The sequence below is a fragment of the Chinchilla lanigera genome, unplaced genomic scaffold, assembly GCF_000276665.1.
Source record: "Chinchilla lanigera isolate Chin_1 unplaced genomic scaffold, ChiLan1.0 scaffold00005, whole genome shotgun sequence".
Classification (NCBI taxonomy): Eukaryota; Metazoa; Chordata; class Mammalia; order Rodentia; family Chinchillidae; genus Chinchilla; species Chinchilla lanigera.
Window position 1 is genome coordinate 14,321,823 of NW_004955406.1, and position 25,210 is coordinate 14,347,032.

At 35.9% G+C, this 25,210-nt stretch overlaps 1 protein-coding gene across 3 annotated transcripts in view; it reads left to right on the forward strand.

The window, feature by feature from the left end:
• The window catches only part of Rabgap1l (RAB GTPase activating protein 1-like), a 598,504-nt gene that overhangs the window by 105,274 nt on the left and 468,020 nt on the right, over nt 1-25,210 (forward strand). For all 3 annotated transcript variants that reach the window (XM_005374884.2, XM_005374886.2, XM_005374887.2), the window contains one exon: nt 7,107-7,248. In XM_005374884.2, coding sequence (XP_005374941.1) covers nt 7,107-7,248 — 142 coding nt within the window. The remainder of the gene's footprint in view (nt 1-7,106; nt 7,249-25,210) is intronic.

Consider the following 25,210-nt stretch of genomic DNA (forward strand, 5'->3'; position numbering starts at 1 on the left):
TTTTGGTTTTTCTCCGGTACCGGGAACCGAACTCACAACCTTGCGCTTGCCAGGCAGGCGCTTTTGCTGCTGAGCTAAATCCCCAGCCCCACATGGAGATTTTTCAACTTTAATAATAAAAATAGTTTATTTGTCGGGGTATTAGTCCTTAAAAGACATACTGAACTTTATTCAAAAGGAATTACTAACTTTCATATTTTGGTGGATATATTTTAGATTTAGTATATGAAAATAAATGTTTTGAATTTGCATATAGAATAAGTATGTCAAATGAGGCTGATTCTCGATAGAAAATAAAAAGTACCAGTAGGATTCTCTTCATGTAACTAGTAGTTTTTTTATTGTAAGAGTCTTAGTAATAGTATAACTGAAGTTTTTTATCTATAAAATTCCATGACATTGGAATTAGCTACTTAAAAGATTTTTAGAATAAATAATTCCCTGGCTGTTACATCAGGTCAGTTCAAAGACCAAAGGCATACACACCTGGTATCTGTATGGTTGGTGTCCACAGTAAGAAAATGAATTTCAGAATACAATCCTTATCTTCAAAGAATCTCTGTGTTACTTCATATTAATAAGGAATATATAAAAGCAACTATTATAGCAGGAAGTATATGGTAAAATAAAATGAAAAGAATTTGTACAATGCTGTGGTGGTTTAGGTGGATGTTGAGGGGGGCCACAGCAGTACAGTGACACAGGTGATATATAACTGCCTAAAGTCTGATTGACAAGAAGGAACTTACCATACATAGGAAGGTTCAGGGAAAGAACTTTGGAAGAGACAACAAATGCAAAGGTCCTAAGAGATGCAAAGCTTATTTTATTGTTGAGACTGCATGCTTGTGACCCTGATTACCACTGTCATTATTTGTTCAAAAGGATTACCACAGCAACAATATAATGGATGTGGAAGACATTTTTCCTTTATTATTCTTGAATGTTACTTGTATATTATACTGTCATGCCGCAAAGTATTGTGTCAAACATTACCAACCAATTACAAGAAATAACACACCATAGTACTTTCTGAGTGCTGAGCATTCTTGTAAATATCTTACTTCCCTTTTGTGTCTGGCTAGGAATAGAATTTGGATTCAGAAAATGGAGAATTAAGAAACAAGAAAGGAGGAAAATTAGAATGAATTGAGAGGAGTCATAATACCAAAGAGAAAGTGAGATGGCAGATGAAGTTATAAGGGGGAGGAAAAACCTTTCTCTTGATATACCTGTTCTCCAAATGCCATCGTCGTGTCTTTTGTTCTTAGGCAGAGAGTTAGTTTGGATGGAGGAGATTTGCCTGTAAAAAAAGGGTAGGTTCTAGGTCATGAGAAGAAGTTTTAATAATCTTACCTGTTTTCAGAAGCTCCTGTGACTTTACCTTCAATATAGGAAAGAGACCCACTTTTTCAGTCTTCGCTGGGAAAACACGAGTCTTGTTGGAGGTGGAAGTGGCTGCTTGTTCTTATGCCTTTTTCCTGCTACACGTCTCCTAAGGGCTTGATTTGGATTGTGTGCTAAGTGTAGGTTTAATGTTAAAACATCAAATGTTTTCTTGCCCTTTTCATGAAATCTCTTCCTTTTGGGTGCCTCAAACAGTTGGAGGTAAAGTCTTTTATTAACTGTTAAAGTTATAAAGTATAAAAGGGAAATTTCCTTTTGAACATGCATGCTTGTTTTGTTTTGTTTTGTTTTGTTTTCCAGTACTGGGAAGCGAACTTACAGCCTCACGCTTACCAGGCAAGCGGTGTGCCACTGAGCTAAATCCCCAGCCCCGCGTGTTCATTTAAGCCTATTTAAGTCAAAGTATAATCAGTAAATAAGCAATAGTACATGAATGATAGTAGTAACTCTTTTACATGAAGAGAGATGGAAATTAACAAAGTTAACAAGGTTATTGTAGGAAAATAAAAGTGGTGGAAGGTGTTTTTTTTTTTTTGTAACTTAGTATTGGCTGTCTTTAACCTTCTCCAGTATGGAGGCCAATAGAAGCTTTATGGATAGCTTATATATTTCTCTGTATCTGTTATATATGTAGACATACACTATTTATCCATGTGATTGTATATATTTGTAGCCATTATACTTTGTATTTGATGAACTGGAAAAAAAAATTTTTGAGTTTATTTGTGTAAGTATGATGAATCTTTGTAACTTAATCAACTCATATCTATTAGGTGCCTATCAGGTATTTCATATTCTTAAAGTGTAATGAATTCTACTATTGAACCAGGTAATTTGTTTTATAAATACTTTATTATAGATCGATATTTTATTATTAAAAATAAAAAAATAGTGAAAAAGTATTTTAAACTTAATTGCTTGGTATAGTACTTAGGTGCCACATAAAAAACTAGTAGAACTTCTGTCTGTACAAGAAATTGAGTGCTGATGAAATATCTAATACTATTGTAGTACTTTCACACTAAAACAGCAAAGTTGAATTGTTGTGACATGGCTTACAAAACCTAAAGTATTTTCTAATTCATTCTTAGTAGAAAAAGCTCCAGAGAAAGTCAAATACAGTGTTTGAAAGTAAATTTTATTTCAAATCTGTGTACCTTTTCCCTTCCTTCCCTACCTCTCTCTTTTCCTCTGTGTAGTGGCCAGGACTTCATTGGATATTGACTAGGAATGATGATAATGAACTTCCCTTTTTTATTCTCAGGAGAAAAACACTCACTCTGTCAGCATTAAGTATAATGTTATAGGGGCTAGGGATATAGCTCAGTAGCACAGCGCCTGCCTGGCAAGCACAAGGTCCTGAGTTTGATTCCCGGTAACAAAGTATAATGTTGTAGGGTTTTCACAGAGAACATTTATCAGGGTAAGAAGTTTCCTTATATTCCCAGTTTACTAGGCTTTTAATATGAATGAATGCTGAATTTCCTAAATGTCTTTTCTGAATCAGTTGATATGGTAATGTGATTTTTGTTTTTCTACTCTGTTAATATGGTGAATTATGTTGTTCTTTCATCAATATTGAACCAGCTTTGCATTCCCTAAATAAACCTGCTTGTAATATTTTATACATATATACATAATTTGTAATTTGGATTACATATGTGTTTGTAATACATGTGAATATGTTTAAGTTGAAATTTTATATATATGGATTGGATTTTTCATACATATTAGCTGAGTCTATAAAGATCTTATTTATTTATTTATTTTCTTTTTGAGACAGGGTCTCATTATGCAGTTCATGCTGGCCTTGAGCTCACTTTGTAGCTCATGCTGGTCTTGAACTTGAAATGATCCCCTGCCTCAGCCTCCTGAGTGCTGGGATTACAGATGTGTGCAACCATGCCCTGCAAGATCTTATTTTAAAGAAATTTGTCTATGTTTGTGAAGGATATTAGTCTGTGATTTTCTTTTCTTCCCTTCTTTAGTTTTTATATCAGGGAAATGATGTCTATGCAACAAGTTGATAACATTTATTTTCTGAAAAATTTTTAAGCATTAGTGTTATTTCTTATTAATTCTATCTTATTTACTTCTTTCATTGCTAGAACAAAATACCTGACACCCGAGGGCTGGGGATTTAGCTCAGTGGCAAAGCACCTGCCTGGCAAGCGCAAGGTCGTGAGTTCGGTTCCCAGTACTGGAGAAAAACCAAAAACCAAACCAAAACAAAACAAAAAACAAAATACCTGATACCCAAAGTTAAAGGAGTAAAGATTTATATCAACTTACAGTTTGTAGAAGTTTTGGTTCATAGTTGTGTGGCTCCAGGCAGGGTGGCAGGGCAGAGAGGGCTGTCACAGAGAAGCAGTCCATGGCAGAGCAGGGCAGGGAGAAGGCAAGAGGCAGCAACCTCTTTTCTGTCCCTTGTCCAGGCTACTCACCCTTAGTCCTAGCATTGCATCCTTGATCTTAGCATCATACACCTTAGAAGCAGCCACCTCTTAAAAGCCCCACCTATGACTTGATGAGACTTTAGGGGACAACTAGATACAAGTCATAATACCTTTATCATGTGTTTTTAAAAATTAATTGTTGGAACCATTTGGTCTTGGTCTTAAGTTTTCATGTTCAGAAGGATTTGAGTTACAAATTTAATTTTATTTACTAGATATGGGTTATTTCAGGTTGTCTGTTTCTTCTTGGGTAAATGTCAATAGTTACTGGCTTTTATAGAATTAGTTTATTAAATGTGAGTAGACCAGTTGAGATCTGTAGTGCTGTCGGCAATATTTATTATCCTTTTTGATGTTTGTTGCATCTGTGATGATACACAACAATATTGATAATTTATGTCTTTTTTGTCAGTTTAGCTGGAGGTTTACTAATTTACTATTTTTTTTCAAAGAATTATCTTTTGATCTCCTTCATTTAGAAAGTTCTTTCTCTAATTTTATGTCTGCTTTTACCTTAGTTCCTTCCTTCTGCTTGCTTTGGACTACATTGTTCTTTTATTCCTAGTTTCTTAAGGTGAAAGGTGAGATTATTGATTTTTGATTGCTTCTTTTGTAATATACGAACTTAGAACAACCTGACTGTATACACTATGGTTGTATTCCTCTACTTTTGATTTGTTGTATTTCCTCTTTTGTTCAGAAGACCTTCTAAATTGGCTTTTCTATTCATGAATTATTTATAGCTATGTTATTTTATTTACAAGTACTAGAAACTTTTTCAAATACATATCTTGTTGATTTCCAATTTAATTGTATTCTGCTCACTGAATACAATCTAATTTCAATTTTTGAAGCTTTCTTTTGTAGTTCAAGAAATGATTTGTTTTGATGAATCCTTTGTGTGCAGTGTAAATGTGTGTTTGTAGCTGTTGTTGGGCATTGTGGTGTGGAGTGGTGTTTAAGGATCAGGTCTCATTTCTTTTCTTTTTTTTTTTTTTTTTTTTTTTTTTTTTTTTTTTTTTTTTTCCGGTACCGGGAACCGAACTCACGACCTTGCGCTTGCCAGGCAGGCACTTTTGCCGCTGAGCTAAATCCCCAGCCCCAGGTCTCATTTCTTTAGTATGCTTGATGGATTCTTGTGTACTTTTTCTGTTGATTACTGCAAGAGATATATTGGTGTCTACAACAGTAAATGTGGATTTGTCAACATCTTTTTATTTATGTCAGTTTTTGCTTTATATATTTGAGACTTTCTTGCTAGGTGCATAAATGTATGGGATTCTTACATATTCTTGTTAAATTGATCCTTTTAACATTATGTAAAGTCCTTCATCCCTAATGATTTTTTAAGTGATTAGTTAAGTCTTTGTTGTCTTACATTAATGCAGTTTCTTCTTTGACTTTCCTTTGATAAGTGTTTTCATGGTATATCTTTCCTCATTTTACTTTAACATGCTGATATTATTATATTTTAAATGCATTTTCTTTGGAGACAGAATGTACTTATATTTTATTTTTTAAATAATCTAATAATCCATCTTTTAACTGATATGTTTAGGCTATATTTTATAAGATTATCATTATGTTTCAGTTTAGGGCTACAATTTTATTGTTTTCTGCTTTTCATTAATTTGTTTTCGTCTTTCCTGCTGTGTTTAGGATTATTTCAAAAATTTGCAAGTATTTCATTTTTAGTGTATTCACATGATTCTTTTAGTGATTATGGAGTGAGCTCTTTCATCTCAGGGCAGAGTAAAAATGCAGTGAAAATTTGGTTGGTTTAAACTTAATTTAAACTTTTCATGGCCCTCCTTATCTCTATTTTATGAGCAGTAGGCAATTTTAACTTTCATTATTTGAAATTGTTTTGAAGGGTACTTGAAATTTGATTAGGGTTCAGAATTCTTGAAAACAGTAAATAATAATTAAAATAATTATATTTTTGTATTTTAAATGTATTACAATGCAGATAGACATTAGAGATTTTGTTTTTCTATATGCTTACATTTTTATTTTGTGTCCTTTATAGATCCTGGTATGGTGCTGAAAAAATAAATTAGTTTCAGGCACTTTGGTGAATATCAAAAGTATTATAATATCTAATTTTAACAATCTGGAGGAGATTATTTCCATTTCATTGGGACAGATTCTGTGACTGCATAGTAATTTATCCAGTGTGGCACATCTGCTTAGTAGTGAAATTTGCATTCAAATTCAAATCTTTTTGACTCCCAAATTCATATGTTTTATCATTATTCCAGTCATTCATTCCACATGCATTTACTGTATATCATGGATCACTTTTTTTTTATATTAATGGAGTCCTTGCCCTTATGACTCTTACTGGCTTGTCAATGAGAACAATGTTAAACAGGTAAATATAAAAAGAAATGTATAATAACATTATGGTAAGTGCAATAATGGCAAAGGACCGGGCTTGATAAAACCACAGGGAACTTAGTTTAGATTGGGAAGGAGGTGTTTGGCAACCTCTTTGTTTAAGTTACATTTGAGGTAAGTATCTATGGTACATGGGAGTTAGTAAAGCCTTTGAGAAAAACTATTAGGAGGGGAAAAAAGACAGTCCAGTGCCTGGAGTTGGGAAAGAGTTTAAAGGGTTTAAGGTGCTGAAACAAGGCCAGAGTGACTACAATTTAGTGACAAACTTTGGGTGTGAGATGAAGTTGGAGAAAGAGGCAGTGCCAATTTGTCTAGGGCAGTGATGGCAAACATTTTAGAGCTCTCAGCATGCTGTACATTTGCCACCGCTAGTCTAGGGCTTTGTTGGGCATGCTAAGCTGAGTTAATTGATAGTTGCCTTTATTTTCCTTCCTGAAATAAATGACTGTTTAAAGTGCAGACTGTTCATAAGGCAAACACTACCTACTTCTACGAATTAATTGCTGATACTTCTACCTGAGTGTGTTAGCTCTAATTATCAAACATCACTTGCTTAGCTGTCCCACAGCTTGTGCTATCTCAAGTTTTTCTGATTAAAGGAAATTTCATTCTCTCAAAATGGTTAATATGTTTCTTTACATTGGTTAAAATAATGCTGGAAAAACCTTGCATTTAGATTATCATGTGAAGAACAATACACTTTAAAAAGTTTCTCGACTTTAGAATGCTATAGATAAATATGACATGTTACTTTTAATTTTAGGTCTTTTTAATAAACCAGTGAAGCACTTAGTATTTCCTTCTAATTGCCAATATTAAAATATATGGTTATACCTTTCACAGTCTGAAGGAAAAGGCCATGCCAATGCTGGAGATGCAATATATGAGGTGGTGAGTCTACAGCGAGAGTCTGACAAAGAGGAACCAGTCACTCCTACTAGTGGAGGGGGTCCAATGTCACCCCAAGAGGATGAAGCAGAAGAAGGTAAGAAGTTGAGCTTCTTTGGTTGCCTCTGTTTCACTAGCTGCTTTATTTATAATCTTCAAAGGTAGGAGTGTATGTGTGTGTGCATGTGTATATGTGTGTGTGCATGTGTGCGTGTTTGCACTGGAAGGGAAGGAGTGATATTTTTCCTCGTCTGCCACTCTTTGGAGCTAGATTATGCTACATGCAAGAAGAAAATTTAATTCATTAAATTCCTTGGTTGGATAGTCCCCAGTGCCACTTCTGCAGCTGTTTATATTTAATAGCATCACGTTGCTGGTTTGCCTCCTATTTTATTTCAAGTACTTTGGAAGTATTCAGAGAGAACTGTCAAATTCTCTCAAGGGTTTCTAGAATTTCAGTGATAAGCCACATTCTACTGATACAGGGGAAAGAAACTTCCAACCTGAAAGATATCTGGGATGAGTTTGTGTTCTCTAAAATTGAAGAATGAATTTTAGGAACAATGGAGGTTAAGAGCAGAATGCATTTATTGAAGGAAAGAAAGCTTCTGTCAGAGAGAGGGACAGAAGGGGGCCCCAGTGGGTTGCCAAGGACCTTGCCCTTCCCAGGGATTTTATAGAGCAAAATCACGAGGTGAGGTGGGTCCAAGGTAGGGGATAAATGGGAAATTGCAAGGTGGGCATGAGGTGGGACAAAACTGAGATCAGCCAATAATATTACAAGTATAATTGTTCAGGTAAAATTGATTAAATTGGGATCAAATGGCATGAATACTGACCGGGGGCCTTTCCTATAGGAGGTTGGGTTAGTGACTCTTCCTGGCTTTTTTAAGGTGATTGCTACCTGTTTAGAATATCAATCCCTGAGGTCCATCCCTAGGGAAGTATGTGGGTGGATCTGTTTAATCTTTTGTCTTGAGGTCTGGCCCACAGCAGAAGTGTCCCTCTATCCATTTGTAAGGTATCCCATCTTCTGCACTGGCTCCATCAAGGGCCTGGCCCTGTCTGACTGCCTATAATATTTCTGTCTAACTTAGCTGCCTATAAGGCTACTTTATATTTGATGTTATTCAATACTTACTTACTTTTTTCTTGTTGCTGTATCCCGTACCACTCACTTTTTTGGAGTAACGTATTCTGTTTACTACATGGATGCGGCTGAGAGATGTTAACCAACCTCACAAGAGTCACCTCTCGTTAGGCTTTGTGCTAAGTACTCTTTAAAGAAGCTAGAGCTAAATGATACAGCTGTACTTTTAAAACCTTTATTATCTTCTTCTGGTATAGGGTTTATTAAATCTCTGAGTTCTTATCATCATTGCCTTAGAATTCTCAGTCTGTATATGTAACAGCTTCCTTGTTTTTGATTACCATAAAAACAATAGTAATTTTTGGCTTATATTTACTGTTTACTGTCTGTGAGGCATCATTCTGTTTCAAATGTGTTAACGTTTATTTATTGCAATCCTGTGAGTACTCTTACTAACTTGGTTTTAGGGATGAAAAACTGAGGCACAGAGAACGTATGTCACTTGCTTGTGTTGCTCAGCTATGTATACAAAGTTGAGATCTGAACCCAGGCGTCTGATTCTGACATTTGCATTTACCATTGCCATGTTATTCTACCAAGATAGCCAAACTGCTAAAACATATAAGCAGCTTACATGTTAAAACTAAGGTAAAACTTATATACCATAAAATTAAGAGTGTACCATTGTACACACCATTTAAGAGTGTACAGTCAGTAGCATTTAGTACATTCTGAATGTTGGGAAACTATCACCTCTACTAGTTTCAAAACATTTTTACTATCCTGGAAAGAAACACCATATCTAAGAAGTCACTCCCTGTTTCTCTCCTTTTTCCCTCCTCTGGTAACTCCTAGTTTGCTTTCTCTATTTATTTATCTATTCTGTATAATTCATATACATAAAATCGTGTAGAATATGACCTTTGGTGTCTGGCTACTTATACTTAGCAAAATATTTTTGAGGTTTGTCCTCACTGATACATGTTATAATATGTATTAGCATTTCATTCCTTTTTGTGGCTGAATAATATATAATTATTTAGATACACTACACCTTATCCACTCATCACTTGATGGACATTTGAGTTGTTCCATCAGTTGTAAATAGCATGATTAATAGTACAAGTATTTGTTTGAATACCTGCTTTCAGTTCCTTTGGGTATATAACAGGAGTTGAATTGCTTGTCATTATGGTGGTTCTGTGTTTAGTGTTTCAAAGAACTGCTGAACTGCTTTCCAGGAGCATTTGTACTGTTTTACTATCCCAATAGCACTGTATAGGGGTTCCAGTTTCTCTACAACCTTGCCCAATGTTGTTTTTTTCTTTCAAGTTTTTAAAATTGTTGTTCTAATAAGTGTAAAGTTGTATATCACTGTGGTTATTTGTATTTTGGAAGTAATAATGATGTTGAGTGGTTGTTGGCCATTTGTATATTTTCTTGCTGAAATGTTACTTAAACCTGTTGCCTATTTTAATTGCATTCTTTCCTTTTTAGTTAAGTTATAAGAATTGCTAATGTATTCTGGGTACTTAACTTTTATCAGATATATGATTTGCAAATGTTTTATTGAATTCTGTCAATTTCCTGTGATACCTTAAAGGTCCGTTCAGTTTTGGACACTGAGTTTGAGTTCACTGTAGAACATTAAGGTAGACCTGTTTTTCTGTCATAAGAAATAGGCTTATACTGTAAGAGGTATTTTATAGCTAAAGATTTTTTTAAAATGTTACTGGAGATTGAACCTAGGGGCTTTGCACTGAGCCATATCCCTAGCCCTTTTTTATTTTTTGAGACTGGGTCTCTATGAGTTACTTGTCCAGGTTTGGCTTGAACTTGTAGTCTTCTTGTGTCAGGCATATGCCAGTAGACCTGACAAAATTGGAGATGTGGGTAAAAGTAAAGAACAAAAGCAATCAGTAACATTTAAGCAGGAATCCAGGAAGAGAAAACCAGCTAAAGGATCTATAGACAAATGGTCACAGCAGTCCAAGGAAAACCAAGACCGTGTAGAACAGATTAAAAAGTGGAGATTCTCAAAGAGGTAGTGATCTGTGGTGTTGTCAGATGAAACAGGCAGTTTCAGTGAGGTGAGGATCAAAATTTAACTTGTTCATTGGATTTAGTTAATTTGAGAGGTCATTGAATGTTTATGAGGTTGATTTTAATAAAGATGACACAGAAGTTCAACTGTACTGGATTAAAGATTGAGTAGAAATGAGGAAGGGGAGAACAGTGTTTGAGTTATTCTTTCAAGAAATTTGCTGACAAGGAGAAGAAGAAAGGGATTGGACTAAAAATACTAGATTATTTTGGTTCCAAGAGAGGGCATTTTTAAGTGTGAGATATTTGAACTTTGTAGTCGGAGAGGGAGTGCTAAAAATAGAGGACTTCTCCTACCATACAGTTAGTTTCCTGCCATGCCTCTGTATCTTTACAAATGCTATTTACTCTGCTTAGAAGGCTTTTTCCACTTAAGTCCACCTGAGTAAGCTTTTTCAACAAAGGCATTTTAACAGTCAGAAGGAAATAGTAATTTTAGTATGGTGACAGTTTCTATACTTAGAAAAGTTTCAAAATATTTTCTATGACTTTTTTTAGTAGGCTACTCAGGCTAATTATATTTAAGCTGTAGTTCATGCAGTCAGACTGGCTGAATGAGGAGCTTGGCAACTCCACTTCTCAGAGCAGTGATAAAAGTGGATAAAGTTGTCTAAAGCATCCATTTCAGGACTTTGGAAAGTGACCAAAATCAGACAACAAATTGAGGAGTGATTTATTCAAGAAAAAGGCACCTCACAGTGGAGTCAGCGATGTTTTGGACCCTGAGGCTATTCCTATTTTGCTTGTTCAGATTGCTGATTACTGTTGCAGAGGTTTTATGAGGGTGGACCAAACTGTGAAAATCAGTTTTGCTTTTGCTCATGCAGCGGTCTCACTTGACTTGATGTTGAGTATGGAAAAAAACCCATGTTCTGGAGTGTTATTGGAAAAGTGGTGATTTTTGTAGCAAGAGAATGGGAAGGGTATCGTCAGATTACAATCTGGTTGGAAAAGCTATAGATTAGCTAGGATTGTAACAGGGACATCTGAATGAGTGGATCTTCATAAAATTGTAAGTGTAGCTGGTCGTTTGGAAAGACAAGACAGTGCACACACTCAGGAGAGATAGAGAGGGCCTTGACAATGGAGCTGTGTTTCCAGAATCTTGTCTCTGACATGGTTGTGCTTCTCTATTTTCTATTGTATAGAAGGATTCTTTGTTTCAGGTGTAGTAAATAACTGAAGCCTGATTATCCCACAGCTGAGTCTTTAGTCTTGTCAGCAAGTGGTTGCTCCTTGGCTACAAGTCTAGAAGTCTAGACTTCCCCTCTATCTGGCCATATCATTGCTATACTGGATTATTGATACCCTGAAGGTTGTCTCCTGCCTTTTATGCTCGTCCCTTCCTTATAGTCTGTATTTCACACACCTGCTATCTTTCTAAAATTTTTTTACATTATTTTACTTCTTTTCTTAAAATCGTTTGGTGGCTTCTTATTTCATAAGCTTAGTTCACTAAGCCCAGATTCTTTTGTTACAATGAGTTCAGTGAGACAGGCACTCACAAGAGACCGAAAATGCAGGAAAACAAGCAAAGCTTTATTCAATAGCTGGCAATGGACAGTCTCTGGCAAGGAGCCAGAGATGTCTGCCTCAGTCTGGGGTCTGCCTCCAGTTTAAATACCTTTTTTGGGTTTCCATAGTAACCATACAACCACATTAGCTCATTCTTGGGAATTTTACAAGAATGCCTTAGAATTGTCACCAGAAGTGGCTGGTTGTGTGATGGTCAGGTAGACCTACTGTATCAGTCAGGGTTTTACTAGAGAAACAGATATAACACAAGATAATACAAATTATAAGAAATTACAAGATTGGCTTAGGACGGTCAGCCACAGAGTTGGATGAGGAAGCGTGCAGAGGGTGTCTGCACACTGGAGACTGAAGGATTCAGTCCAAGGTCTGGAGTTCACTGCAGCTTTCCATGCAAGTCTGTATCAGGAGGCCAATGGGTCTGTGATGGAAGGCTGATGAGTCTACACTGGAAGACTGAAGGATCCAAGGCGGAAGCCAAAGAGTCTGTACTAGAAGCCAGAAGACAATGTCCAAGCTGAAGATGAAGACTGGAGCTCCTCTGAAGAATGGAAGCCCCTCTGTCCTTCCTCATTTCCCTTTTATATCGTCTAGGTGATGATCCACCCCTAGGGTGGTTCCTGTACACCCTATGGTATAGAATTGCTGAGCCAATTGCTGAGCCAACTTTAGTTACGATTCTAAACTTCTCAGGTTGACACAGTCAAACACTATACCTAGGGTGGATATTGTGGTTTAATGTTTAGCCTACTTCCCAATTTGTTCTGTTTGTTCAGTCCCTATTTTATAGTTCTGTTTTCTTTGGTGGGTTTATGACTGACTACAGGGGGGAAAGTGAAGAGTGAGTTCACCTACAGTGTAAGTGAACTTTAAGTGACTTCTCTTAAAATGGAATTGCAGAAAAGAAAAATGGAGTTTCTCTTGCCCTATCACTTTTACTGTGGTTCACTAGGCCATACGTAATCTTCTCACCTAATATTTATCTTTCTGACTTCTCTCTTTTTTTTTTTTTTTTTTTTTTTTTTTTAACCTTTCTTTACAAATTCTACACTTGTCCTTTGGTATTCTTCAGACATACCATCTGTACTCTGGGCTGTTGGTATGTGCTGTTCTCTTTGCTTGGGTTTCTTTTTCTCCAGGTAGTAGAGGATTCTCCTGCTCCCTTGTTTTTAGTCTTTCTTAAATACTACCTTCTCAGTGAAATCTTGCCTACTCAGTAAGTAATGGATAATGAACAACTGAATGCCTCAATGTTATTTATTTATAATGCCTCATTTAAAACTATTTATTTGTAGTGTCTCCGTATTATTCAGTAGAAATACTAGAATAATAGAGATAACATTTCTGGAATTGCATTTGAAAATATGAAAAGCATACATAAAATTTTCAACTTATTAGCTGAGTGTGGTGGAACAAGGCTGTAATCCTAGCCCTCTAGGAGTCAGAGGTAATTGTAGTCACTTAGGAGACCCTATCTGAAAATAAAAAATGGTCTAGAGGGTAAAGCTCAATGCAGAGGCACTAGGTTCAATCCCCAGTACTGCCCCCAGTTTTCCCCCCTATTTCTCATTCTTCTATATGGTCTACATATGAGCAAGTCATCAAATTTCTATTTTTTGATGAATGGATAAAGAAAAACGTTAATTTATACACAATGGAGTATACTACTCTGCCATAAAGAAGGATAAACTTGAGTTATTTATAGGAAAATGGATGTACATTGAGACCATAAAGTGAAGTAAATCAGTCATGCAAGTGTATATATTGCAGTTTCTGTTATGTGAAAAACCCAATATAATAAATAAAGTACAAAATAAAAGACTCTAGGAAAAAAGTTATTGTAATCCAACCTGGTAAATGTGTCTAAAAGTGTAATTTAACACATTATAGTTGTCTTATGTGTTTTATATATTTTTTGACTTGTCTGTTAATCTGTGTTTATGATAATTAACTTGATAAACACTTGTAAAATAACTGAATATGATGCTGGCAAAAAATTCTGCTTTTGTCCAATTTTTTTCACTCTATTCTTGTCATTTTTCACTGTTTGAGATGTTACCTTGTCTTTTGAAAAATGTATTAGCCATCACCTATGTAAAAAAAGCTACAAATATCACAGAGTAGGAAGTAATCTTTTTTTTTTTCTTTTATAGATAGGCGTTCATACATTTTCAATACACTTTATTATTAGTTCTATAATTGACATTTCTGTCAGCACAAACATCAAAAGTTAGAACTGGAGGTGGCATAGCAATGTTTTCCCGCTGGAGGGAATTGGATTATTCTTTTATTTAATTATTTTCAACAATTTTGCCTGTCAAACCAAAAGTGGAAGTTCAAGTCATTCTAAATTGTCTTGCCTTAGCCTGTAATTTAACTAAAAAGGGAATACAGATTTAAAATGACTAAAATTGCTCTTAATTTTTGGGGAAAGATCAAAACTAAAATGAATTAAGGTATCTTTTTATGATTTTCAAATGCTGTTCAAAAAATGAAATGTGTTAAAGAATATGAATATGTTTATATATATATATATATATATATATATTTTTTTTTTTTTTTTTTTTTTTTTTTTTTTTTTTGTTCTTTTTGAGACAGGGTTTCACTACGCACTTCAGGCTGGCCTTGAACTCACTTTGTTGCCAAGGCTGGCCTTGACCTCACAACAATTCTTCTGCCTCAGGCTCCTGAGTGCTGGGATTACAGATGTGAGCTGTCATGTCCGGCAAGAGTATTAATTTTAATGCAAAGAATTTCAGCAGAAAGTTAAGGCCATGAATGTAGCATTAGAAGGGTTATTTTTAAATTATCCTGTCACTGTTATGTATCCTACATGTTCTGAGTTGCCCCTGCTGTTGAAACTCCGGGTAGGCTTGCTGTTTCTTCATATGAATTTTGATCTGGCTATTTGTTAAAATCATGCTTGTATTTAGATACCTGTAGTGTGGATGGTAAGCCACAGGAAACCATTTCAAGCAACAGATGGCAGATACAGGATGCTGTCCCTTAAGACATGTGCTCAAGTAATTGGAGAAGTCCAGGATCGCAGTGACATTAAATAAGCCCAACACTTGATTGTACCTTTTAGGCTATCATAATCTACATTTACTTAACGTCGCAATACTACTTCTATCTCATAACTAAAGAGCAAAACAGTCTGAACTCAGAAGTTTATTAATTCTTAGGCTCACTAGAGAAAAGGCAGCCATTAGCAGATACTACTGTAGAAACAAATTTGCAAATGAAAATTCTTTATATTCTAATGAAGTTAGAAGATACAGAGAAGCAATGAGCCATCCCCTCCCCATTTGGGATTGACTGCAGGGCCCTGAGCATGCCACACAAGTACTCTTTCACTGAACTATACCCACAACCCCAAGAAGAATGGTTTTTAAGAAAGAATATTCATGTAGAACTTAGTTGTGCAGGTGTCACTTAAAGAAGAGCTTCTTAAATTCTTTAAAAGTTTATGTGCATTACCTGAAAATGTTGTTAAAATGAAATCTTATTTTCAGTCTGGATTGGGACCTGATCAGAATTTTAAAAAAAATCTCCTATTTAATGTCCCTGCTCTTGGTTATACCACACTTTGAGTGGCAAGAGCTTAAATTGGCTGAAGGGCTTAAATTACCTATATTACTTACTTAACTTAGTCCTTATATCAGCCCTGTGTGGTGCTATTATGAGCATTATATTTGTTTTACAGAGAAGAAAATACGTTGCAATAAAATGATCTAGGAATGGTACTTTTTGAGCAGGGGGTTGTACTGGGGATTGAATTCAGGGCCTTTACACTGACCTGCATCCCCTCCCCTTTTTATTTTTTGTAATGGGTCTTGATAAGTTGCCCAGGCTGGGCTGGAAATTGCGATCCTTCTCCCTCAGAATTACGGGTGTGGGCTTTCTTGCCCATCTACCATCTGGCTTTTTATAGAAAAGATTGGTTGACCTCAATAGTTGCAGCATACTTGTGAATAGCTAGTAAATCATTTTATGTAATTCTTGAAAATCTCCAAAGTGCACGACTATTATACTACTTTCTTTGTGTACATAATATGGGAGCACTTTATAGTTGATATTACTTTTTACTTTGTTACATAAGTCTTTTTTATATTACTGCTCCAAAGTAAACTTACAGAATTTTTTAGGATGGATGATGTGTTCAAAGTTTTTTTTTTTTTTTTCCTTCGGGTACCAAAAATTGAATTTACTACCTTTCACTTGCCAGGCAGGCACTGTACCGCTGAACTAAATCCCCAGCCCCTAAAGTGTTTAATTTTTTTTTTTTTTTTTTTTTTTTTTTTTTTTTTTTGAGACAGGGTCTCTCTATGCAGTTCAGGCTGGCCTTGAGCTCACTTTGTAGCCCAGGCCGGTCTTGAACTCACAATGATCCTCCTGCCTCAGCCTTTCAAGTGCTGGGATTACAGGCATGCGCCAGCATGCCTGGCCAAAGTTTTAATATTTCTAATAAAAATATCAACTATATTAAATTAAAAATTTTAAGTTTTATTTTGACACACTATTAAGTACAACTACTCAAATTTTTATAAGTTGACTTTGTTCTCAATAGAAAATAGACTTGGAAGGAACTATGAGAAGTAGCAAGAGAAAAAGAAAAGCATACTAAAAGCTAGTGTTTCATCATATAGGTGCAATGGCTGGCACCTATTTTTCTTGTTTGTTTATTTAAAGGACCCCAAACAGTTTGCTAATTTTCAAGACTACAGATGTAATGTGGATGTTTTGGCAGGCCCCAAGTGTGTAGTTCAGAGTTCCATAAATGAATACTCTAATAAAAAGGTACATTGTAAGATCATGAAAATATTTTTATATTGTTTATAAACTATTTTAAAGAGGGCAGGTCTTTAGTGTTGTTAATACTGATATAGGAAAAATAACTCCTGACTGGTTAGTTGTCAGATCTTCTGAGTTTTTGTGGTCCCACAGCATTGAGGAATGAAGTCCCAAACCAAAGGAATAAATTAGGAGAGTTTATTGGAAATAAAGGAAAGAATAGCTCCTGGATTTCCAGGAGGCGTCTCAAGTGGATGGCCACTGAAGCTATTTGTCAGGGATAATTTATGCACTAAAATCACAATTTGGATACAACCTGGGTTAGACTACAATCCACCTGTAGGCTTACGAGTATAGCCACTTAGGTAATACTGATCCAATGGAGAAAAGATCCACATAGCAAGTGTACAAGGAAAGAACACAGGCATTTTCAGGAAGGTGGGGTAGTGTGGGTCTTGATGTTCTGGTCACCCGCCTATATGCCTGTTGTCTATCTGGGCTCAGTGGACCAGGTGATGCTAATTACAGTACAATCTCAAGTTGCCGTTATCTCTGGGGAGGCATGCAGTCTGCGCTATTGTTTTTCCATCCTGAGTCCTGGCTTTCTTTAGATTTGCCTCCAGCTCAATTCTGATGTCTTTATTTTTTGTGCAGACTTCCTTGGCCCAATGTCTCTCTGACTGTACATTAATTTCTGTCTAATTTGGATGCCTATAATAATACTGTACAGATTCTTTGATTCGCTTATTCATTTCAGAAGTTAGGAAATTAGTTTAGAATGAAGCAGTATCTAAGGTTACCCCTATTTCTTTCTTATTTATTGTTACTCTTTATGTCAGGTAATTTGCATGCAGCTGTCTGTCATCTTCTGCACATCAGTGTGATAAATGCCTCTTTGCCCAAATCCCCAGTTTTTCCTTTATGCCAGTTAATATGATGCTTCTTTGCCTTGTTTGATGTCTGAAACTGTTTCTTGACAGAGATTAAAATTAATTTATAATTTATTTAAAGACTAACATTGCTGACTAGTGTGATTTTCTTATCAGTGCTTTCTATAAATATTATAGAACAGCATGGAGACTGGTTAGCAGAAGATAGAAGAAATAGTAGAGAGGCTGAATTTAATAAAATTTTTTAATGCAAATTGTTGGACACAGCACTAAGGTCAGTGCTACATCACATTGGTATGGAGAAAACTTTATCACTTACTCGTGTTTCTTATTGACACTATTCAGAAAGTGTTACTATGAAATTTCATTTTAATTTCCTTTTTTTCAAGAAAAGTAATTATTTCATGACTCAGGGATCTTTGTTTTACTTTGTTGTGATGAAATATATTTCAGATGGACAGAAATCTTACATATCTATGTGACAAACATATTCTAAGAATACCTATTTAAAGATTGGAAGGCTTACACTTTGTTGATAATACAGCTGACTTACTTGAAGGCTCATCGATAAACAGCTTTTTAAAAGAAAAACCATTTGATTTTAAACAATTTTTCTATTCACATTTTTACATGTAGTTACGTTTTCCTTGGTGGTTCAGTAAATTATGGGTTTGAAAAGCTTATCTAGATCAAGAGTGCTAAAAGAAGGACATAAGGATATGCAATGGTTACAGTTTAATATGTTTTCAGTGACATTTTAAATAGCATAATAAAGAGAAGGGATTGTTCAGAAACAACTAGAGTTCTTGAAATAATTGTTGACAAATGGTGAATCAAGTGTAACAAAAAAACCTGAACTGGATTTTCTCTAAGATAAACCTATAATAGCATGTTCTATTTTTTTCCTAGTCAGTGTTGTTGATATGTTTATTATTTCAACTTTGCCAGGTACATGAATCAACTAAAGTAGTTGTCTGAAATACTGTTTGTTTTTGACTGAGAAAATTATATAGTTGTTACATCTCTGACACATTTGAGTAAGTCAACACAACTGTTATAAAATTTGTCTCTGTAGAGCTAGTTGGTGATTTATGATTTGTGAAGATAAGCACTTTTGAATTTCATAGAAAACAAAAATGTGGAAGTTTCTTTTTCCTTTTCAGTGTTTAAAAATTTTAAGGCACCAAATGTAAACTGGATCACCTCCCTCCCCTCCTCCCCTGCCGACCAATTCTAATGCTCAGGAGAATTTAAAGAAGCAATTCGTATGTCCTTTCTTCAAAAGAGCATTCTGTATTCTATTTGGCAACTTATTTTTCTCATGAAGCAATGATAAATACTGCATTAAACAGTTTTGCACTTTTGGTGGTGCTGGGGATGGAGCCAGGGTGCAGGCTAGGCACTGCTCTACTAATGAGCTGATCCCTAGCTTTCTCACTCTGTTTAATTGCATAGTATTTTATGGCATGGACAGAGCATGATTTATTTCTCCGTTTCTGTTTTGAGGATTCTATAAACAACTTCCAGTTTTGCTATGGTAAATATAAAATATTATTAGAAAGAGTAGTCTTCGTACATATAATCTGAAGCATAACCACAGATTTCTGGAAATGGAATTGCTCTGGTGTGCACTATCTGATGTTTGATAGGTACAAATTTTTCTTCAAAAGACCCTTCTACTGGTATATTTGAGCACCTCTTCCCTTGTAATGTCAAGTAGATATTATCAATGCTTTCAATTTTTAGTATTCTTATTTACAATACATAGCATCTGATTTTGTTTACATTTCCCTACTTAGAAGTTTCATATTACTGAATGATTTAATTTTTTAGGTAGCTGTTGTGGTTTGTGTCTGCATGTCCCCCTAAACCCTCATGCAGTCATAGGGTGGGCTTCTAGATTTATGATTGATTCATGGTCCAGTGTTGGAATATGGAGGTCAGTGTTACACTCACCCTGGGGCGGATAGTTTGCATACAGAGTAAAGGAGGGAAAGAGGCTGCTTGCCGCTGCTCCTCCCTTTTTGTTCCTGTTGCTTTTGCTATCTTCCTCTGCCATGAACTGTTGCCCTCTGCCATGTGACACTTTGCCTTGGGGCCAGCCAAGTATGGACTGAAACCTCCACAAACTGAGCTAAATAAACCTTTCCGTCCTTAATTTTGGGCATTGGGTATTTTGTCTCAGCAATGAGAGAAAAGTAACCAAGACACAGATGAAAACTTCTAGGAATTCAAAAAATAAAATATCCTATTTGAAAGCAGGAATTTGTCTTCCTTTGAAATCCTCTCAGCTGTTACTTTTTACCTGCTGTGCCAGCATTGTTGCTCAGGTCACTTAGGCCTGCTTCATCCTTGATTGATACCAGCTTTATTTGGTAGTGGCAGTAAATAAAAGTATATTTATGTAAGATCAAGACATCTTAGTCCTGCTGCAACTGACCTAAGAAATTTTAAGTATTTTGGAGAATGATCTTTAGTGAAAGCTGGAGACCCTGCAATTTGGCACCATTGATAAGGTATATGGCAAAAAGCATGCTGCATATTTTTAGTGACTCTTTGAAGTCAGAGAAATCTTGTCATCTGCTGATTTGATTATTCTTTCATGAAGTACATCCTCTTAATATCTGGTAGACTGGCCACTGTGGATACAGATTGAGTGATTGATTCACATAGAACTTGATTCTACTTTTTCCCCCCAGTACTAGGGATTAAACCTAGGGTCTTCATCCTAAGCAAAATTCCTTTTTTTTCCCCTTTGGAAACAGTCTCATTAATTTGCCCATGTTGAGTTCAAGTTTGCAATCCCCTTGTCTCAGCCTCTCAGAGTACAGGGGTTACAGACATGCACCACCACACCTGGCTTAATTCTAATTTTAAGTACTTAATGGAAAATATGTTCAAGACACTATCTGAATTATTAATTTACTTCTCATACCAACCCTGTAAGGTGGCATTTTTTCCATTTGTCAGGAAAGAAAACTGAAGCTTAAACAGGTTAAGCAGCTACCTCAAGGTCATACAGTTTGTGAACATTTCTCTTGCCAAACCTTTTCTTAAACCTTGCTTGACTCTTCCATTTCCTCAGATTCTGCCCCCATTTTGAGGCAGTTGTGCAGTAAGACAGATTCCCATTGTCTTTCAGCCTCCTGCTGGGGTTTGAGTTGGAAGTAGAAATTGCTGATAGCAGGTGCAACTCCCAAGTGCGTGTCTGTGGACAGGCTTGGGGAGGTAGGTGTCTAAGGAAAAGCCCTGAGGAGGACGTTGCTAGTTCTCCGAGTTTTCTTTATATAATCTATCATAATTAGGAAAATATTAATAATACAGAATGTGTTCAATATGTGTTCATTGAATTTAATTATACCAAACAATCTCATTCGTAATTGTAGGAACTAAGACTGAAACTAAGTGATAGTGTTAGGACCAGAATCCGCTGATTTTATAATTATGTTCTGTAAAAAGTTAACTGTGTTAGTTGGGGCCAGATTGAGGGTTTATTAACTGTTTGCGGAAAGACTGTAGAGGTAATTGATGTATCATTCTCTTTCGCAGCAGTTGGTATTGCAAAGGAGAGAGGTTAATTTTTCAGTTGGAGAAATTATGACTCTTGTCACACCAGGGGAATATGGTGTTATAATGATTTGAATGTGGCACTGGGAGTTGAGTGACATAGATCTTTCATAACTTCAGGAAGAAAGCTGAGCTTTCTGAAAACTTAATGCTAAAAATACCACACTTGCTTAATTATTAAGGCTGGAGTAAATAGCCGTAGAATGTATTTCAGTAGAAGGATTCTACAATCAGGCACGGTTAATGTTTTGGTAGCAATGTAAATAGAGTCAGGCTAACTGTTTGTTACAAATTCGAAGTGGAAATTTTTAAATGATAGTTTAGCAATAAAACTAAAGTTTGAAACTAGATGGAGTGTTAATTTTTTCTTTTCTCTTTTGTACAAAAACTACAAACAACTCCTACATCAGAGAAATGTTTTAAATTTTCATGTCTCTTCAGAATTGCCTGATCATAATCTGCGTAATAAGTTTGTAATTATTTCTGTGCCTGTAATTTTTTTCTGACTCTCTAGTGCTCATTTTCTCACTTTGCTTCTATAATTTCTAAGCATTGTTCTGTCCTGTTTACCCTTCTCTCCCAGATTCCTGTCTTGTGTCCTACCCACATTCAATTAGATTTAGTGCATGGGTTAGGCAAGATACTATATTAAATGTTTAAAATATAATTCCTATCCTTAAGGAGCTCAGCAGTCTAGCAATTAAAAGACATGTGGATAAGAATGAATGCAAGAGATAAGATTAGGACAAGTTGAATTCTAGTGGTTAAATTTTGGATGGTTGTCTCTTGAAGACTGTACATACCTATGGTCATTCCTAAGGTAGATTTCTGTTGAATATTTATCATATTTATGCTATCCAATTAAGGGATCAAAACTTCCAAGAAATTTTGAGTTCCAGTCTCCCTAATTTTCTTATAAGGAGGATGATACGTTGTCTATGTAAAATATGAGTCTTAATCATAGAATGATATGACAGATTCCCATTTTTTTCCTCTGATATTATCAGTAATCAGATTTTAGAACAAAGGAGCAGAAGTGTGGATTGTGGCTTGAATTTAATGAAGTAACTGTCACTTAAGTCACATTTTATACGCTACCCTTTCTCACATTTTTATTTTGTTTTGTTTTATTTTATTTTTGGTACTGGGGATTGCACCTAGGGCCTTTGCACTGAGCTACATTCCAAGCCCCTTTTTAAAATTTTAAATTTTATGACAGGGTCTTGCTGTGTTGCCCAGGCTGGGCTTAAAGTTGACATCCTCCTGCCTTAGCCCAGCAGAACTCTGGGATTACAGGTGTGTACCACTACACCTGGATTTTTCTAAAAATTTTAAAGGAATGATAATGCATTATAAATTAAAACCATATAAAAGCACTGATACGTCAGATCCTTTGTGATCTTTTAATTGATTGTGTGTGTGTGTGTGTGTGTGTGTGTGAAAGAGAGAGAGAGAGAGAGAGAGAGCACAAGAGAGAGAAACAGTAATTTGCAATATGTGGAAGTACTTCGTTACCTCAGGTCTTTGTACCTCCACTTGAGAATTCACTGTTTGGCCGGGAGTGGTGGTGCACGCCTGTAATCCCAGCACTGGGGAGGCTGAGGCAGGAGGATCGTTGTGAGTTCAAGACCAGCCTGGGCTACAAAGTGAGTTCAAGGCCAGCCTGAACTGCGTAGCGAGACTCTGTCTCAAAAAGACAAAAAAATAAGCAAAAAACAAAAAATAGAATTCACTGTGTATATTGAAAAGTGCCACTTATAAGAATGAGCTCCATATGTAAACAATCACAGAGGTAGAAAAAAATTGAGAACAGTTGATTATGGATCGCCTCTGTTGAGGTTTTGTGGTCCTTAACCCAGGCATGAAGGCATGGAGGGCTTATGGACTTCAGTACTTCAGTAATCAATTTCATTTTTGCTACCCTGCACCTATGATGTATACAGGGAGAATGGATCTTTTATTCACAGTGCTGACCACAGTACGTTTTGGCACTTGTCAGTCATGTCAGTTGGTTTTTTTTTTTTTTCCCGTACCGGGAATGGAACTCACAACCTTGTGCTTGCCAGGCAGACGCTGTGCCACTGAGCTAAATCCCCAGCCCCTGGTCATTTCAGTTTTAAAGAGTCTGCAATGTATATCCTGTGAAAGGTGAAGACAATTGATAATCAAATTAGCCCTTCTAAAAAATATTAGTAATTTATTCTCAACAGTTTCAAGTACTATTCCTGGGTAAGTTCATGGTAATTAGCAAGTTATCTACAACTTTTTTGTTTTCTAGTAGACTTTACTGGACTTAGAAAAGTTTAGTAAACTTTTTGAGGGCACTTACTGCTCTTCTAAATGCTATGGACACAAAGATAAACAAGACACAACACAGAAATAGACCCATAAATAGGTAATTTTAAGAAAATATGGTAAACTAAGTAAAATCTTCTGCAAACAGGGTACCACACGAGCAACTGAGAGTAACTTGAAGGTTTCTTTAAAGTTAAACCTCTGTACTCTGTCTTGATTAATGCATATTACTTAGACGTCACAGATGGATATGGATGTCACAGAAAGGGCTTCTAGGCAGAGGGAAACTTTGGGTGATGGGCAGCAGCATTGTATAGATAGTAAAACACACATAGTTCACTTGTAAGGATGAAGAATGACAGGAGATGAGTTTAGGGAAAATGCAGAGAGCCTTTTATGCCATCCTCATACTGTATTTTCTGCTTTAATTGAGGGTTTTATAAGACATATCTGTACATATTGGGTAAAAAATGGCTTCAGGGACACACATGATATCTTCTCCTGGAAGTTTTGTATAAACTGTTAGGACATCAGTTGCTCACACAGTAGTTTTTAACCTTTTCATTAGTGAGAGTTGTTGGTTATAACTTTTTTTCTTGACCCTATTTTTGGAGAAGTTTACAGCTCAATTTTTCATTTTCCATTCCATGTTGCTTTAGCTTAGATGTTTGGTATACGTGCTGCTGAAGCGAGTGCGAGCTTAGATGTTTCAACTGAAGGCATTTTTTCCTTCCAGCCTTAACCCTTGACTTCGCTGTTCTTACATCCACTGTAGTATATAGAGCATAAATTCCTCCAGGACAGGAAATGTGCTCATTTCACTTATTAAAGCTTGGTCATAATTTGAATGTTTAGTAAAACCGTGAATGAATGATGGATTTACTGTTAGCTTCATTTTCATTTTATCTATTTTTATTTTTAAAAGTTAAAATTTTCTTCTTTGGAGACAGGATCTCACTGTGTAGCCTAGGCTGACCTTGCACTGCAGGTTCAAGCCATCCTCTCACTTCAGCTTCCAGAGTTCAGTAAAAAATTACTCTGAGGAGATGGCTTTTAAATTGAAATCTCAGTGACAAGTGGAAACCATGCATTGGAGGAGGAGGGGAGCATTTCAAGGCAGTATAATGCTTGCTGTGTTTACTGAAGAGATAGGAGAATAGATGTCTTAAGGGTAGGATCAAGCAAGGTAGTGGTACAAGACAGGTGTGGATTGGTAGCCAAGGAACATTACTTAAGCCCCAAGGAGGAGATTTTAGTATTTTGTTTTGTTTTGTTTGTTTTTATTCAAGTGCATTGTCAAGACTTCGATAAGTTTTAAAACTAGGGGGAAGCAAAGATTTAATTTATAGTTTTAAAATACCACTGTAGCTATATATCTGGAGAATGAATTTAAGTGGGGTGAAGTAGAGGTTGCTACTTAAGAAAATGGTGGAAAACCAGGAAAATACAGGTCTGAGAAGATTAAGAGTTTTGTTTGGTCAAACATTACTAGACATAAAAGATCAGATAAACAACATAATCACAGTGTGGGACCTCAGCACCCCAGTGTCACAAATAGGTCAACTAGACAAAAAAAAAAAAAAAAAAATCAACAAAGAAATTTCAGAGTTGAACCACATCTTCTAACGGGTGACTTCATAGCTGTGTGTAGGCTGTGCAGCCAAACAACAGAATGCACATTCTTTCTCAGCAACACACAGAAGTTTTCTCCAAAACAGGCCACATATTAGGCTCACTTTCTTCATCACGGGAACAAAAAACCTGCAACCTAAGGGAGGAGAGGTTTA